The sequence below is a fragment of the Protopterus annectens genome, chromosome 12.part0 (genome assembly GCF_019279795.1).
Source record: "Protopterus annectens isolate FY-2018-M chromosome 12.part0, PAN1.0, whole genome shotgun sequence".
In the NCBI taxonomy this organism is placed as follows: domain Eukaryota; kingdom Metazoa; phylum Chordata; order Ceratodontiformes; family Protopteridae; genus Protopterus; species Protopterus annectens.
In genome coordinates this window covers 276,604,476-276,624,110 of record NC_056746.1, presented here as the reverse complement: position 1 = coordinate 276,624,110, position 19,635 = coordinate 276,604,476, and the positions used below count along the sequence as shown (strand labels likewise).

The 19,635-nt window shown below is 38.3% G+C and overlaps 1 protein-coding gene across 2 annotated transcripts in view; it reads left to right on the top strand.

Annotated features, from left to right (window-relative positions):
• SRL (sarcalumenin) overlaps window positions 1-19,635 on the top strand; it is a 432,041-nt gene that overhangs the window by 396,268 nt on the left and 16,138 nt on the right. For both annotated transcript variants that reach the window (XM_044089336.1, XM_044089335.1), the window contains one exon: window positions 637-870. In XM_044089336.1, the coding sequence (XP_043945271.1) occupies window positions 637-870 (234 nt within the window). The remainder of the gene's footprint in view (window positions 1-636; window positions 871-19,635) is intronic.

Sequence of the window (19,635 nt, the reverse complement as noted above, 5' to 3'; positions counted from 1 at the left end):
TCCTTTGGAGCTATAGTCCTTAAGGATATCTTTGCACCCAGGATTTCAGGTAGCTCCTGCAGCTCTTCTCCTTGTTTCTCCTGTATCCCTATATATTGCATACCCTCTGCAGTTATTCCTCAAATTCAGTCTGAGGAGATTTGCTGCACGGGGAAGATTGTGGGAGGGAAAATCTTAAAGGAGCTTGAGACTTGAGCTTTAGCTGGACCAGATCGGATGCAATAAGCAGCTTGGTGCCTATCAGTTATAATGGATTGGCCAGCATGAAAGGACCCAGAATTATGGTAAGTACATAACTTTCTTTTTCAAAAGTTTGCAATTTCTATTAAACGTATTTGAAAGGAATACTGAATAACTTTTTAAACCAATCACAGTACTTAGAAAAATTATTTTACAAATATTCTCATTAGCATGAAATATTAAAAATCTATGCATTCCAGTAACTGTTGCAACTGCATTTTGTAGCCTATGACTACAAGAATAACATATCAAGTGGTTACTGTCCCTTGAGAACTTCCAACCATGAATGCAGATGTTGTTCATGCATAGAGAGCTGTCTGTGTTATGTAGTTAAGTTGCTAAAGTTGTTGATGCCTTGACTTCTTCACCCAGTCTCTTTCATTCTGATGTATGCAGGGGCAGAACCAACCACATCAGAATTCACAGTCATCATGCATGGCGAGAAGGTGCGTACCATTGAGGGCATTGTCATGGCAGCTGACAGTTCTCGCTCTTTTTCACCTCTTGAGAAGTTTGGACAGAACTTTTTGGAGAAACTGATTGGCATTGAAGTCCCTCACAAACTTCTAGAGCGAGTGACCTTTGTTGACACACCTGGCATCATTGAGAACCGCAAGCAGCAAGAAAGAGGTAAGCAGACCCCAAATAAATAATCAGCACTACTAGGATTAGATGCCATCAGTGTGTAATCACCTAATAAACTGCATTACAGAACTGAATAAGTCTGAGAGCTGGAATGAGCTGAATTCTGCAGTTTTTTTTACATCTATAGTCATGCTGAGGAACATGTCTTGATCTGCTGTTTTTACTAACATAGTTGCCATTGCTGAAATGCTATGCCATGCCTGTTGCTAGGTGATTCTAACCGTAAAGTCTCACTGACACTTAGATCTAATGTCAGTATACGATACCAGCACTGCAGGCAAGTGCTACCTGCATCCATGTAAAAGTTACAAGTTTACAAATGATTCATTTTATTATGTATTTTTGTGGCCCTCAGTATAAGGCCAATCACTTACTTCTATTCATCACCAATCTGGCTACTCCAGCACTCGTATCCACAAATCTGCCCCATGAATGCTGGCTACTCTGTGTAAGAAATAGAATTTCAGCTGTCTGGGAGACAGTCAAGGTTTTCCTCCCTTGTGCCAGTCATGTAGCTACAGATCATGCAATTTTTTGGTTAGTTTGGACCAAAATTAAAGTATATATTTCCCAAGTAATCTCTTTATGTCCTCAAATACCAGACTTTTGAAAGCAGAGGTAGATTGGACTTTGATGGGAAGTCTGTGACTGCTTTTATTTAAACAACATTTTTCTGTGACCAATGCCTTAACTTCAAACATGCCACATATAATAGAGCTGAATCTTAGGCAATTAGTAGAAAATGGAATAAGTGAAAGTTATCCTAAATGAGACAAAATGTTCAAGATGAGTTGTGATTAATATACAAAAAGAGTATTTTGTTTTTTGATGGGGGGGGGACACCCAGTGCATGAGGATTTGACCCCTGTACCACCAGACTTATTGTAATAATCTCTGAGGCCAATGCACCTTAGTGTAAGAGTAAAGCCCCAACTGCAGCGACCCTGCTTGAGGAATTTGTCTTTTGGCTACTTGTGCACTACTGCACATCTGGTAGCTTAGGAATGTCTAGCTACCAATAAAGTTTCCCACTTGTAAAGGATAGTCAGATTTTGTTCTAATAGTATTTGAAGCTGAAGACTGAAGTCACTTTAAAACCATTTGATGCTGCTTGGGTTTCTGCTATATGTTGATGTAAGGCATGTTTTCCATTGTTTTATGTAGACATCATTTCAAACATAGTATTTACAAATACAGCTAAAGATGCAACTTTTTTCAACCACTTGTAATTCATTCAGGACTTATAATCCCACATAATGATGTGAACAAACTGATAAAAGATCAGAGCACATGGATTTTACTTAATTGTTACATCCAGCCCTTACACAGATATCCCGTGCTTCCAACCCTTCACCCAACCCAAAATATTTCAGATCCCTCTATTGACATGCACGGTAAATGATCATTTAAATGCCCATCACGTACATTGGTTTAAGCAGAAGAGCTTTACCTATATTGTCCTGCAGTCAGCTTGTGCACAAATGTTTTATTTCACTTGTGTGCTTATTTTATTCATTTAAGTTAAGCTCTCTAGACGCACTTCAGAGTCACACAGTTTGCAGGTGGAAAATAAGGGACTCAAAACTCAGGACTACAGGAAGAAGCTTGTTAGCAAAACCCCTGAGCTAAACTGTCAAGCATCACAATTACAGAGAAGGTCCATGAAGGATGTTGGGCAGCATAAGGCAGTACTCTAAAGGAAGGCTAGTTGGCAATCCCATCCTGTCCTAGCCCAAACAAGGTAGCTCTTATGTGATGAGACTGAAATATTTAGGCTGTTACACAGAGGTAGTTGCCCTACAAAGGGTTTTTCTGTGTGAAGAACTGGAGATTAATTTTTACTGACAAGAAATGGGTTTTTCCTTTGAAGGTGTGACCTCATAAGGTTTTCACAGCACTTGGTGACAAACTCTTTAATGTATAGAGATGCAGTCATCTAACATAGTCTATGCTATCAGATAAAGACTGCTTCACACTCGTAGTCTGTCAGTTCCTCTGCCTCCTGGTGGCATCTTTACCAACAGCTTATTTTTTTTTCCACAATCGTCATAAAAATGCCTAATGTATATGTCATGTGTTCTTTTTACCTTCCTTCCTCAATCTGGGGTTCTTACTCACCTTTTCTGATGATTTATCCTGTTTGCCTTCTGATTTGTTCCTCCACAGAAGTAAGATTCAGAGAGAAGCAAGATCTTTTTTTCCCCCTTCAGTAGAATAGTGATGATTATTTTAATGTTATGCCCTATCAGTATTCCGATGTGTCCTGAATAGTGATTTGAGAGCACAACATGCAGTGGGCTGCACAGAGGGCCATCACACATTCATTTGATTGATGCACTCTTACATAAGACCCTTTTAACTTTATAAACCCCATTACTTCTGTAACTGCTTTCAGGCACCTCATTTCCAGGAAAACCATGTGTCTACTTCCCTAAGAAAATTGACAAATGACTGCAGCTCCAACCCAGGTGGCCCTTCCATTCCCAAGATGTCACACAGACTTTCATCACCACTAGTCCATGTGGATCCTCTCCCTCTCCATCAGTGGACAACCTGATATGCATTTTCTTTTTAAACATGGTCACATTTATTAAATTATCACTTAAGTCATAGGCTTGCATACATTTATAGAAAATAGAACAAATCAAATTAACATTTTTTTTTCATTTACATGTATTATACATTAGTCCAACATTGCATAAATTGTTCAATTCCTGCCTTCCTTTAAAGCTTACTCCTCCTTCTAAACATTATTTTGCATATATCGATCCAGCAAATTCAATTTACTTATATGTAATTTCTTCCTTACCTTTTCTAAAGATCCAATTTCCGGGTCTCTTATTTTTTTACAATATTCACTAAGTCAGATACATTTGGTTTAGATTTCATTTTCCATTTTCTAGTATTTTTTTTTTTTTTTTGGCAGCCAATATAATTAAATTTAATAATGCCTTCCAATGTCTGGGCAATTCAGATCCCATGTCCCAGATCAAAAAAATCGTTAAAACTCTAGGTACTGCAGTTTCTTTCTTTTCAAGTGGGATATTCTTAAAATAAAGTAAAAATGTTTTGCTTCTGACACAAAATCAAAAACAGTAACAGAATAAAATGCATAAAAGCTTTCTCCCCAATACACTGCCAGAAATACTTGGGGATCAAACTGCTATGCATTTTATGTGTTGCTGTTGTTTACTTTGGGTAAAAAACATAACTTTTTTATTTTATAAATGCCTCACTAGTAAAGAAAAAATATACAGGTCTGTGTGTCCTACCTTTGTTATGCTACATAATGTCCTTAAAGGAAAATTAGATGTGGGCAGTGATATACAGTAATGCAGAAAACCTTTTTGTGATTAAGGGTGAAGTGCAGCTGTAAAGAGGATACTAAAATGTGCCCATTAATTATGATTAGTCTGTACTAAACTTGTCTTTAAGAATGTACCATTAAAGAGGGCCTCACTGGCTCCTATAACATGTAGCCTGGCTATTTTTACAGTCAGTGCATGTGGGTCAGCAACTTTCTGAGATATTTAGCACAGCCCTTCCCAGTAATGACCATTGTTTCTGGCTCTTGTGTCTGTTTGTTTACAGATGGATAACAAAATATGAGGGGCTCTTGTTTATATATGTCAAAGTGCTAAGTATCTTTGCAGAAGCATTTTTGCCATCCTTTAGATATTTGTTTAATTCTGCAATCACTGTAAGTTTACTTAGCAGCTGTCATGTGTACTTCCTGCATCACAATACTCAGATTTCCTTAGTGAAGCTGCACTCTATTCCTGTTAAGCCTGTCTTTCACATACTCATTTTACAGCTGCTCACATCTTAGATACTAGCAGACAAATGCTTTTCTGATTATTTGAGTTTCAGAGACTTGAGTATGCTGGCCTGATTTATAAATATACTTCCTCCAAGTTGATGTAACTTTAAAGGCATTATTTTAAGAGAGTTGGTGTGTGAAGTAAGGGTCTCCATGTCAAAGGGTGCAGAAGGACCTGCCTCCCTGCAAAAATAACTTTTTGTTAACTTGTTGATTCTGGTTATAAGGAATTTCAAGGTATCACATATAGTGCCTTATTATGATTTTGTGTTGTTGTATATTATTTCTGCACCATTTTTGGAAGAATGAAACACTATGCAATGCCTTTGTATTGCATTCTGCTGTTCCATACCCTTTTTCACAATGTTTGCAAAATAATAGATGCATGAGTTCTGTGGTCCTTTACAGTAGGTTAACACTTGGATGTGTGCCTTACATTTTAAACATCTCAAGTCCTTCCTCTCAGTGAAATGCATTTAATTTGGTCTATTGACAGCATCCCTTTATGTCAGTACCTTTTAAGTGCACTGGAAGGTAGTGATCATATCTCAAACACTGCTTCTAATGAGAACTAGAGATATTAGTTACCATCTTAATCCTTGAATTTGTGAATGCAATTTTTTAGCTACAGTTAGTCAACTGTTAAAGAGTAGTTGCTTTATAACTATTTGCACTTTATTCAATAGAGCTTGATCAGGTGGTATTATTGTCAGGAATCTTCCTTTGATATCTTAAGACTATACATAACTCTGGTAAGCAATATGCCAATATTCATAAAGTGCCTTGAGTCAGCCAAGTGTGTGTTTTCTGTCTAAAACAACTACATGTTTTGCATTTGAAATTCTTAGCTGTTTCTAATATGATGTGCTTCTCTCCCTTGATTTATTTTCCTCCTCTTTCATTGCTGGGCAGCTAGAAATTCAGTAAACAGCCTAATATCACAGCAATAATTCTCTTTAGATCTAGCACAATAAGAGAACTGCTACTTTACCCTTTTCAGGACAGGTCACCTCAATATCTGCAGCAAACCTCCACCATGCCCTCTATGACAACCCTGCACTGGCCCAGTAATCAAGGAGCCTCACGCCTCACCACTGGCAACAGTGAGGGGCGTACACAATGTGAGGATGACAAGTACACACATAGTAAAGTGCAATTTCCCTTAAGAGCACACAGAGATCACAGTCAGTCTGAGGCTGGTTTCTCCCTCTTTCCCCAGATCCCCAATAAGACTCCCCACTGGCACAGCTATAGGGTTAAGATCTCAGCTGAGGGGTCAAGCCAAGACCTCCAGCACCCTCTCTGTCCAACCAGTGCTTCATGTCCCTGCCCAGGTAGATGACACACACATAGTTTGAGATTTGATTTATATACAAACACAGACACACGCACCTGGGGAAGGCTGGCACAGGTTTACTAGCTATGCCCCCTTCTACCCAGAATATAAGGTAGTTATCACTGCCACCATCCCCTACTTATCAGCTACTATTAAGGCCCTTACAAAGGGTGTCCAATCATACTGTGTAATGTTACTATTAATTCAAATGGTAGTTTTGACCAAGACTTGGAAGGCTATTCAGGAGTGGCCTGTACAATGTCACCAAATACATATGCAAGTATTCTAAGAGCTTGAATATGTCTCGCAAATATCAGCCGCAAAGATAGGTTTAAATATATTTAATAATAAACAATAAAAGAACAAGACAATACCCAATAAACAAACACAGTTACTTCAGAGTTCAACCTCACAGGAAATATTTTAAAACAACATTGCAGGACAGTCTCACATAAATACAGAAAACATCTAAACTAATCTTTACTATATTCCTATCTTTATCTAAGAGTTATATGCCCTAAGTCTTACTTACACACAACATGTAGGCAGATGTGCTGAGAAGATGTTTCTAGGTCCAAAACAAAATAAAAAATGCCTAGTCTCTCTCTCTCTCTGAGAGAGTTCTTAAATTAATATCAAACATTACTGATGCGGTAGTGGTGCTGCGGTAGCGTTGTCGCCTCACAGCAAGACGTTGTCCTGTTCGATTCTCAGCTAGAGCGTCTTCTGTGTGGAGGCATGCGTGAATGGGCGTGCCTTCATTGAAGGTTGTGCGTTAGGGCTGGTAGCTCGGCACATAAAAATCCACTACCAAGCATTAGCAGACCAGAGTTCCACTGTGGCAACCCCTAATCAGGATAAGCCGAAAGACACAACAACAACAACAACAACTGCTGGGTTAGCTTGGATGACATCACTCTATCACCTGACTTCAGTTCCCAGGCTAAGACAGAAACTAACAATTTTAACATCTCTGTGTTAAAAATACATATCTCTCAGATGTTTGCTCAGAACTGTGTAGTTGTTAGGAAGTCATAAAGCAATCAAACACTTTACATTTTAAATTTAGTAATTACTTTTCTTTTCAGACAACAGAAAACTTCTAGCTCTAGACATCCTGTAGCCTTGCTGCATTGACTAACTTTTATAGCACATAGTAAAGCACTTAATTTCAACTTATTTTCTTGAAGTTTTGTAAGTTAATCTTCTATGTTCCAGCAGGGTATGCTGTAGTTACATTCTTGAAGCTCAGTACTGTACAAACCCTGTTCAACACACACTTCTGTACCAGTAGTTTACTATACACATAACATATAGTTCTCTTATATTTGTAAGACAAGCATATGAATCATATTGATATTCACAAATGAAGTATGATTATTTACAAAATTCCAGATAGCTGGGCTGCCAGTGTCATACCCTCAACCACACCTTCTCAGAATGTCGAAAAGCACTGCAAACAATACCTGTCCTTTAACATCATTCACCCCAAGGCTCTCTCAGACATTACTCACACATCTCAATATTTCTGTTTACTCCCATCAAATTTCTCATTCATCTTTGCATGCTAGAAAAGAAAGCAACTAACATCCATCACCATCTCAAACAGACTTCTTCAAATCAGGGAAACCCATGCCACACTCTTCATACTTTTACTCCTTTTAGGTAACATTCAATGCAGCCTGCACCTACCCTTGCCTAAGAGCAAATAGCACAAAGATAATCAGCAACAATCCCCATTACAACCATCCCTCACAGAAAGTCTTCCATTGTAAACATTGGGCTTGTTAATACTGAAGCCAATACCAACATCAGTGACAGAACCTCAGGACTCCCAAATCCTCAAATACAGCAGCATTTGTGAGGTTACAGAAACCTGGATGTTCTCCTTATAGATCACTGCTTCATTAACCTAAGCAATGTGGGTTATATTCTGCATAGTATACAACAGCTGGCCAGGTTTCAAAGCTTCTGGGCAGCTTCTATGTTCCCAAAATCTTAGACAGCTTGAGCTGAGCTGAGCTGACTAAAAGACAAGTTTGAGTGCCATGTCCTTCAGGGCTTTCCTGATACCTAAGAGAGCACTTCTCTGTGGGCTTTCGAGGATCTGTGGTAGACTAGCACTTTTCCATTGTTGGGCAGATATTTTCCCTTTGGGGGAAAAGAACTTCCAGAACTTCCACTTAAGTTTTTAGTTGTTTGAACTACTTTTATGAGCAAAATAAGTATTATAAAGTTACAGAAAATTAAGTTTTTTTGACTGTCACATTACTTTTATGTACTTTTAAAAGGAAACTCACTTTTTACTTTTCTAATTCAACGTTATTGGAACCTATTTTTTCGGTGGAGAAACTGTGTGTATTTTACTTTTTGGGTCTAGGAAAAGTGTTTAAAATGCTTTTGCTTTTTTGTGCGTGGAAAAGTGACTTTTATGCACCTTTCCTGTTTTACCAACTACTGCTGCTAAGCTTCCCTGAAAAACAAGCACCATTTTTGGCTTCACCTTGGAACAAAATGTCAGTCTCTTGGTCATACCTTCCTACAGCCACAAAAAAAAAAAAACGTTAGCTAAGTGGCCTTTGCCATCCAGCAAGCTAATAATTTGCCTCAGCTGCAGATGGATGACTCTGCTGTGGCCAAAGCTGGTTCCTCAGATCGCTCATCTTTTTTCTCCAGATCCCTGTGGTGTTTTCCATATAGTCACTATGGATGGGGTATTATTGATGTCCTCTGCAGATGGTGGGAATCCCCTCACTGGGCAAGGGAGAGTCACTCATGTTAGTCATGGGAGAAGGGGTAGAAAATGTGCCTTTGCTTACTTAGAATGTTGTGCTCATCCCTGGGGAAGCTGTTTCTGGCAATACTAGGACTGTTTAGACCAATTTTCCTATCTAAAAGCAACAGAAAACTAAACATTTAACCTCTTGTGCCAGTTTCTCTGGATAGGAGTAATTTATTAGGCTTATCTCGGGGTCTTGAACATACTATTGCCCCTTCTTATAGGATGGTTTCTAGTAAAAGAAACAGCGATTCCTCTTTCCCTGAAGAGGTTCAAGATTTTGAGTCTGCATGGGAATGTGAAGGGAAAGATGTAGGCTTTTCTAGTCAGATTTCTGATTCAGATTCAGGGGAGAGTATAGTAAATGAATCTCCTTGTGAGGGATTTTCTTTCTCTGAGACTTTTTCCAGAATGTACCATTGTTTTCAGTGGGAGAACACTGAGGTTTCTCAGCCTCTAAGAAAATACTATGAGTTGTTATAACTGGAATTCCCAGAAGCTTCACTCTTCCCACAGTGATTTCAGCATTGCAGGATGTGTTTGACACAGCATGTGGTTTCCCTTACAGCCACCCTGCTGAACGTAAGAAAGCAGATAGAAAGTGTAACGTTACTCAGTTTTTCAAGTTTTTATACACTAATCCCACACCTGACCCAGCAGCTTAGTCTTAGTTAATACAGCTTCTGCCAAACATTTTGATAATTCTAATCCTTCTCCCTATGACAAGGATGGTAAAGCTATTGATGCTTTTGGAGACAAAAAAGGTGCATGTTTCTGGACATTTGATTTTTATAATTTTGAATTGTCAGGCTCATCTATTAAAAGATTGTTCTAATTAACTGTTAACTTATAAGAAATGTTTTAGCTGCAGTTTCCTTGTTTGATGAAAAAAATCTGCTTTGTGTGGATTAGTTTCTTCCACCCCTCAAGTCGCTACTCATTGCTTGACTCTGTAGATAATGCTGTCAGGGTTGTGGCCATTGGTATTGCATTGAAGAGATTTGCCTGAGTGCATTCTCAGAACCTCACAGATTATGTAAAAATTAGATTTTGAATTCTTCTTTGGATAGAGATATAGTTTTTGGACCCTCTGCTGCAGAGATTATCAAAAATATGACAAGAGAGGTAAGCTGTTTCAGGAAATCTCTCAGATTTTTATCCCCCTTCTTTAAATTTTCTAAGGGATTTTTTTGCACCCTTGTCCAATTTTGGCAAAAAACAAAACAAACAGTGTCGGCAGAATGCCAGAAAACAGACAATTAAAAAGCAATGGCAGGGAGGTTCCAAAAATAAAGCAGGCATCCCATATAACAAAGGACAGTTATTCAAGGGACCTTTTCTTCCACCCACCCCACTCTGGCAGTCCTTTACCCCTTCCAGAAAGTGTGAATCTCCATTTCTCTCTTTGGCAATGTATTGTTTCAGCTAGGATACAGATGGCAATGCAAGGAAATTCCTCCTTCCCAGAGAATTCCTCCTCATCCACAAGACCAAACCCTTCTCTTCCCTCCTGAACCATGGCACATTCTCTCTCTGAGGTAATAGAAATGGTTGCTTCTTCCCAACTGGGAAAAGGATTTTATTCAAGAATGTTTTTCGTGCCAAAGAAATCAAATGCCTGGAGACCAGTTGTGGATCTTTCTTTCCTAAATCAGTTTGTGATAGTGCCTAAGTTCAAAATGATTTCACTTCACAACCTGTTACCCCTTCTCCCTCATTTCTATTTTTTAGTAGCCTTAGATTTGAAAGATGTGAATCATCACATTCTTACTCATCCAGATTTCAAAAGTTCTTAAGGGTTTGTGTATCTGGATCACATTATCAATTCTCTCCTTTACCGTTTGGGCTATCCATTGTTCCAAGAGAGTTCACAAAGCATCTAGCTCCGGTGACAGCCCACCATAGGCTACAGAGTAAACATATTTTTCCATATTTAGATGAAACGTTTATTTTTGTGGAGTCTTTTTCATAGTGTCAAGAATATCTCACTTAGGTGAGAAATCTCCTACACAGGCTTAGATTGCAAGAGAAAATTCAAAAGTCTATTTTGACTCCATTACACTGGATTGTGTTTCTGGGGTATCTGCTGTACACCTCAGTACAAAGAGGTTTTCTTCCATTGGAAAATAAATCTATTTTTTAGATCTATTGCAGGAGTTTTCCACTCACTCTTCAGTCATTGTAAGGAAATATCTCAGGTTTCTGGGTCTCATGGCATCCATTATTCTCATAATACCTCTTTCAAGACTCAACATAAGAAAAATACAATGATATCTGAAGTTTCTTTGATCCCAGCACCAATATGCATTATCTTTTCAAATTCTAATTCAGTGATTTGTGAAAAGAGAAACCACTTGGTGGAGACTTCAAATATCATTGAGTTCCGGTCACCCCTTCTCCTGTCCTGCTCCAAAGCAGTCAGTCACAGCAGATGCCTCAGACTTTGCTTGGAGATGTTCTATCCTATTGCCGTATCATGGGGGATAAAAGTGCAAGGTCTCTGGAACAAGAAAGATGGACCAAAGCATGCAAACATAAAAGAGATGTTAGCTCTTATAAAGGCTCTCAAATCCCTCAATCACTTGTGATCCTCAGGACATCTTCAAGTAGTTATAGACAGTACCATAGTGATCTGGTCATAAACAAGCAATGAAGAATCGGTTTACCTTTATGTGTGCGTATTGCACAAGGACGAACAGCAATTGTCTGAAAGGCAGTTTGCAAAGTTTGCAAATGGTGAACGGAAAAAGGATCGAATGTGCAATGAGCGAATGCACATTGACATTCGCTCATTGCACATTCTGCATTTTGGGACAGATTTCACTATAGTGGGGATCGGGAAATGGTCCCTTGCCCCACTGTAGTGCAATCTCGTAGTTAGAATATTAAAGTAGGGGGTGGGGGCTGCAGGGGGGCTTGCCCCCTGCTTTACACTTCATTAAATTTTTTTCTCGATATTTATGTTCGAAAATAAATAAATCGCTGTTTTCATTTTCGTAGTTACGATTCACTCATATGACCAATTGCACCACTGTGTTTTGCTGTTATAAAGGTAAACCAAAGAATCAGATCTTACCCGTATGCAGAGTATCCATGTTAGCATGGGAGGTTGGCTTAATGGTTAAGGTGTTTTCCTCACATGTAAGAGGTACAGTATTTAATTCTCATAAAGAGGATGGGTTTGGCACAGTGGTTAATGTAATCACCTCATAGACACAAGTACAGGGTTTGATTCTAACCTCTCAAGATATTGACTAGACAATAGCTATTCTAAAAATAAAGTACAGTAATTCCTGTGCAGATAACTAGTTTACTAGGGTCTATATTAGAACACCAAACTTTCAAAATTTTAGTGTTCTAATATCGACCCATTTTCAGCGAACGCTGAAAATATCAAAGAAACAGAAAACCAAATGTTTTCCTAGGGAAAGAATTTGGTTGTCCGTTTCTGTTGCTTCGGTATTTTCAGCGCTGTGGTGGAAAGTTATGGTTCAGGTAAGTGTATGGTTGTGTGGACGTGAGGGTTAGGGCAGGTTAGGTGAGTTAGGGTTAGGGCGTGGGTCAGGTAAGTGTGCGATTGTGTGGACATGAGGGTTAAGGCGGGGTAGGTGAGTTAGGGTTAGGGCGCGGGTGAGGTGACTGTGCAATAGTGACAGACCTTAGGGTTAGGGTTTGGGTTAAGGTAAGTGGATAGTTAATGATGTATGCATAGTTTAGTGTAGGGTTAGGTGTAAGAGTTTAGGTGTATGTGTGTGGATTGCTGTTTGTTTGGTGTGCTTGTGTTGTGTGTATGTGTTTTGGAACAGCAAATTTTTTCCCTAGGAAAAAATTCGCTGTTCTGTATGTTCGATGTTTTAACTTTTCGATTAATAGGGTTCGATATTAGAACACTTGAAATTTTGAAAGTTCGGTGTTCTAATATAGACCCGTTTACTAGTGATAAAACAGGCTATAGGAAAATACTTAATATAGGTTAAAACAGATGTGAAATAACAGTCCCAAAAGTAAAACCCAACAGGATAGGTGAGTAGATAAATGCAAAAATATGCCTATAAACCAAGGAGAAGGCAGCTGTAGCAAGTAATAGTAGCCAGAGAACTCCAATCAGAATGTAAAAAATTTTTAATAACGAAGTGTAAGCTCTTTCATAACATCAGTTACTTCCTCAGACGTATAAAAACAGTGCATAAAGATCACACATATAGATATATATGTATATATATATATATATATATATATATATATATATATATATATATATATATATATATATATATATATATATATATATATATATATATATATATATATATATATATATATATATATATATATATATATACACACACACACACACACACACACACACACACACACACACACACAGACACACACACCAAGGACATATAGAGAAACCAATCATGTTCCACATATTTCCCTCCATTTTTTTAAAAACCTATAAACCAATTAAGATTTAAAGGAACAGCAGCTAAAACAACAAATGTGTATGTAAAAAAAAAACCATGCATTAAAACACATTGGTAGATTATTCTGTCATACTAAGGAAAAAACTTAGATTGATTCATATATTTATATACACATACAATTCATCTTAATCAAGCATAATAATTCATCTTTTAATTCTCCTTCCTTTTAACACAGGTTTCAAGGGGACCGTATCATTCAGACCAGAGCCCCTATGGGCTCCCATGCGTAGAATCCATTTTAACTCTTGTGTTTCCATTTCATTAATTATATCCCCTATTCTAGAACTCTCCTGTATAACTTGCAAAACCTGAAACTTAAATCGATGACTCCCTTCTTCAGTTAATACATGTTTAGCTATGGCACTGTACTCACGTTTCATCCTTGTACAGTAATCATGGTCCCTAATTCTTTCCCTCAACCTGCGATTTGTTTTGCCTATGTAAAACTTAAAGCAGGTGATGCAATGGGCAATATAAACCAGGTTTGCTTTTTGTTGCAATCAGTTTTACACCTTAGGTGCCACAAATATCCAGTGTCAGGGTGCCTAAAATATCTAGATCCATCTATAAATGAACAATAACTGCATTTCCCACATGCCAGAGTTCCAAAGAAACCATTTCCCTCTGGTAAAGACACCCTCAGATAGCATAACTGCTGCTTCAAGTTTAAACCATTCTTAAATGTGTACCTAGGTTTCGTGCCAACTGTCTTGACAGTTTCCTCATCAGTTAACAGAATATGCCAGTTCCTATTAATCATTTGCTTCACAGCCTGTAAACCCTCTGCATAAGGTAGTACAACTGGAACAGTGTTGACCCCAGCCACTGTCCTGTCACACCTATCCCCTCCTCCTAATATATAGGGTCTACCTCTCCCTCCCCTATCTCTTTTCACGCGTGCACAAGCATGCTTAACTTCATTACTAGAATAGCCTTGCAAGGTAAATGCCATTTCTAAATACTCAAGTCCACGTTCAAAATCCTGCTGTGATGATGACAATCTAGAGCCTCTAAGAGCTTGTCCCTCAAAAATGTTGGGGAACATATGTGGTGGATACTACTACTCTTTTTTGCAGAGAGAAAAGAGATAGAGGAGGGAGAGGTAGACCCTATATATTAGGCGGAGGGGATAGGTGTGACAGGACATTGGCTGGGGTCAACACTGTTCCAGTTGTACTACCTTATGCACAGGGTTTACAGGCTGTGAAGCAAGTGATTAATAGGAACTGGCATATTCTGTTATTCTGATTATTATGCCACATTGTCTGCATACAGCAGTTTTGTTAATTTGTCCTCTGCAACCTGTTTTGCTAATAATGTCCATCACAATTGGGATCATAACTCTGATGCACACCCACTTCTACTGGGACTCTGCTGTGAGCCCAAACACTGCTCGTTCTTGTGTCATTCGGTCCTTGAACATAGGCTGTGAGATAATTCTACCAGTGTTTCTAGGACTTTGAACCATCTTAGGGCTGCTCAAATGAGCTTTCTTGAGACCACTTGGACTCTTTATTCATTTCTAGCTTCTTCTCCACTGTTTATGCCACTGCAAATATCGGATTGGTTGTACTGCATCCTAATCTGAACCAAACTGCTCATCTCCCATCTTACTTTCTACTTCTCTGCATATTCATTAATTAGTCACCCTGTTCAGCACTTTCGTGAAGTGTGACAGTCTGATAACTCTATACTCCCCACAGTATAAATATGGGCTATCTATATCTATATAGATACTTATCTAGGTATAGATATAGAATAAAACAGATAAGGAATATAAACACCAAGTAGCAGAAGAATGTATCCTGTTTGCAAGACTTTTTGTGGCCTTAAATCCTTTTCTGAAGTGAGAATAGTTGTATGTTGGGGATTTCGAGACAGTTACTAGGACAGAGAAATGACAAAGGAGCTCATATATAGATTTCTGTCCCGAATGGTAGTCCACTCTGGTGGAGGCCAGTAACATTTGTCAAACTTTTTGGAAACTGGCTATCTCAACAGGGTAATTCTGGCCTCCAGAAAATAACATCTGTTAAGAACTGATTGCAGTGAGTAATATCCCAGTGATCTATCCCAGCTTAAACCTTATAAGGACTGAAGGTCTTTAACAGGGAAGTGTTGACCACCCTAGGGTAGATTTCATCATCCTGAAGATCCTCATAATAATAGATCCTCAGGAGAATGAATGAATGATAATTCATTGCTTCTGCCTGTTTCAAGAATAGGAAAATCTAATTCTTTAGGCTCGCAATAACAGAAGATTCTAGATAGAGAACATTCTTCTCTCCTGTGTCCCTGGTCCTATTCCTGTAGATGTCATGGGCTCTGGGTAGGGAGAACTCAAATATTAGATGAATGACAGACTGGTATCAGAAGAGATCTGGACTAGGACACAATGGGGAGAAGCATGCCAAAGGCAGTGTACAATAAAGAATTCCCAGCACTGTCCTATCCACAACCAGTAATGAAGTCTAAGCTGTTTTCCCTTTGAGTGCCTGCACAGCATTTTGGATATTCATTACTACACAACAGAGCAAGTGATGGTAGAGACAACATCAGGGACCACGACATGGGTATGGGAGAGCCTTCAGAGTGTGTCTGAATGCTCATCACTGAAAAGACAACCATTCAGAGAGATGAAAGGGATTGAATCCTCAGGCCAGAAATCTGACTTAGTACTGGGCATTGGGCATTTAAAGATCTGTGCTTCAAATGGGAACCTTGTGGAGCCCCCTGTATGTCAGGAAAGAAGGTGTCCAATGCCTGAGTTCTATTCCTAGGAGCATGTCCTGGGGAGATACCCATGTGTTTGATTTGTCTTTCTGAAGACTAAAGCTGAATAATCACTTACCACAGGACAGAGAGCCAAGCAAAGAGAAGAGACCATCATAGAAGTGATGAGCTTTGGAAGGGCAGTCAGACCTTGGGGTGTTTGTATGGTCTCTGGGTCCATTATCTTATGTTTATCATGCTTCTACCTTGGATTCTTTGACACACCATGGGACTGTCACTCCACTGGGCCAGTTTTGCTACCACAGGGTAGCGGACAAGGCTGTAGGCTTTGAGGATCTCATACAGATATTGTTAGGTCATAGGTTTTAAGCCCTGAGAGTGACAACATATATCTATATTGTGATTCAGTTCGACTAATGGCTCTAATTTCTGGTCTTGCCACAGAAGTAACAATTAAACATCCCTTACATCTTACCCATTCACTGCTGGAGCTTTCGAGATGTAATACACTAGATATGAGCAGATGGAAAATATGAGAATACTGGGTTCCAAACATAGCAAACTCATTTAAGCACTAGAACTCAAAGATTGTTATATGAGACAAGCAAAAGGGAACTGGATGGATATCCCTCAAGTGCTAACTACTTCAGAAGTCCCTCAGAAGTTTTATCCTATATAGTATAGCAGTATCTACTACTGAGACCATTCTGAGGGAGCACTGAGATTATAACATTCCCTTGCCTCTGCCATCCCTCATGTGCCACCTGCTACAGACTCCCAGAGCTGCTACCACCACTTTTCTATTTCTTTCACACCCATCATAGCCACTCCCTCAAGCATTTTGTCATTTAATGAGGCTTCTGGCTCTCTGTTCACCATTCTATGTATGTTTAAAATGTATGGGCTTTCCCCTGCTTGAGGGTCTCTGATTCATTATCTAGATTGTGAATTGTATGGAGCAAAAAGTTCATGAATTGAATAGTTAAGTATACGGAACATAAGAGAGATGTTGTGTCAGCTGCAGTTAATTTAAAACTATGGTAGCTCTTACAGGCAGCATTTGTTTACCTGAAATAAATAAATAAATACATACATACATATATGCATACATACATTAAAATACAGGAAATGTTCCTTAACTGAATGGTGCACTATCTGGCTACCTAGTTTATCTTTGCATAAGACCCTGTCCTCATCCCTAGTAAATGTAAATAATCAACATTTCCTTATAATGCTTTATATGATTTCCACAGCTACATGTGTAAATGGCATTCCTCACTTCCATGTTAAACCTGAAAAATTATTTGGGCTGACTTCTCTTGTCTGATTTGTGCATTGAAGAAATTCTGATATTCTTCATAAGGATCACTGCTGCAATAGCCCAAGCTATATGGGCTATATTGGGCTAAGGCTCTAACAGCATAACCCATATAGCTTAGGTTATTGCAGCAGTGGTCATTCAAACATCTCTTCTTATGATACATTTACGTACATAACTCAAATCCTAAAAGTCCAAAGGTAATAATATCCACAAAATAAGAAGCACAAGGTTGAGTTCCAAAATAAGGCCACCACACCAGTTCCAAGAAAGGCTGTATAAGCGTTTTGTTCCTTTATTCACAATAAAATATGGAACTTCTTCAGATACAACAAATACATAATTTCCTCTCCATTAAATACTGTTTAAAAGTCATGTGACTTCACCTTCATTAAAAACAATAATTTGCAGTTAAATTCCTTTCCTAAGAACTTCTTCCCTTTACACCTTTGTTTATTTATTTATTCCTACAACCTCGCTAACTCCCATCTAAAAAAAATATATATATATATATATATATATATATATATATATATATATATTTATAAATATATGTGTAGAAACCTATATAAATCTATATAAACATATTTGGTATAATAAACCAAAATTGATATTATACATTAAACATTACAAATTGGCATTAGTTCCTTTCACCCCTACTGCTAATACTTTTAAGGTAGTTGTTGATTTAAATCTTATCCACCCTCATGTTTAACAAACTACTTACAGAGATCCTATTGTTTAAACCAGGTTCTTTAGTGGAGTTCAATAGAACCTGACAATAAGTTTCCCTGTACTCTAGGAAATTAGACCAATTACCCACCCCCTCTTGTCTCTTAACCTTTTCCAGCACACAAAATCTAATTTTTTTAAATCCTTACATCCGGTGGAGTATCTAAACAAGGCATTAGTACCATCCTGTCTACAAATGGCATAATTATGTTGGTAAATCCTCTTCCTCAATTCATTCTCCGTTTTTCCTATGTAGTAAGCATTACATGTTTGGCATAAGGCAGCATATACAACTTCTTTTGTCTTACAATTATAGTTCCACTTAATAGTGATAACCATTTTATAACCATGCATCACTACATTTTTGGTCTCATAAATAAACCTACACTCCTTACAGGTCCAGCATTTAACCATCTTCCCCAAAGTCAATCCTTAACATTTTTCCTGGTTCTTTTCAAACAAAGATTTTAAGTTGTGTCCTTTTCTGTATACTATCTTAGGAAATGCACCAACCTTATCAAAGTGCCCAAAAGCTCCAAAGACACATGTCCAGTTTTTTTCCATAATCCTTTTAATCTCTGATGAATACCCGTCAAAGGTCATAACACAACAAAAAGGGTCCACCCTATTTTCTTGACCCCCCCCCACCACTACTTCAGGATTTTTCAACAACAGTGGGTAGCTAGTCCTCCACCTACTAATGACATAATGTTCCTGACTCTCTGTTAGTGTTTCCGGGTACCACCTCTCACTTAAAAATCTTTTCAATGTTCCCAATTCTTCCAGGAATTTTCTGTTTTCCATGGTTAATCTAGAAACCCTAATCATCTGACTCTTCATAAGGTTCCTTTTCTGCCAAAATGGGTGCTCGCTCTAAAAGTGCAGCAAGCTTTTGGAGTAAGTAGACTTTGTATAAATGGCTGACTCCAAACACCCCTTAGACCTGTACTTATACAAATGTGCATCTAGATAGTTGACCATCTCAATGTCCATTGTGCTAGTAAACTTTAAGAAATTGGTTGTAGTGTTGATATAATTAACAAATTCCATACATTCTCCTTTAGTACCATCCCACAACACCAATATATCATCTAAAAATCTATAATATTTATAGATTTTACTCTTAAATCCTGAATATAACACAGACTTAGTTTCCCAATACCAGAGTACGATGTTTGCAAAAACTGGTGCCACTATTGCTCCCATCGCTACTCCACGTATCTGTTTAAAATGTTCCCCTTGAAACCATATAAAATTGTTACCAAGTACTAATTCCATCAGTATAGTCATCACAAAAATGGAATCACCAGAAAATTTTGTACCCTCTCTAAGTGCATTCTGGAACATTTCCATACCTCCATCAGGGGGGAATACTTAAATATAAATCCTTTACATCAGTACTTAAGAACAAGGCCTGCTCCTTAAACTCTGACACTGCCAAACTTTTTAAAAGGTGCCACGAGTCCTTGAGTACATGTTCCTTCCCCTCAAAAAAGATTTTTAGGTGAAAGTCAACCATTTTTGCTAGGGGGGTCGGTTTTACTT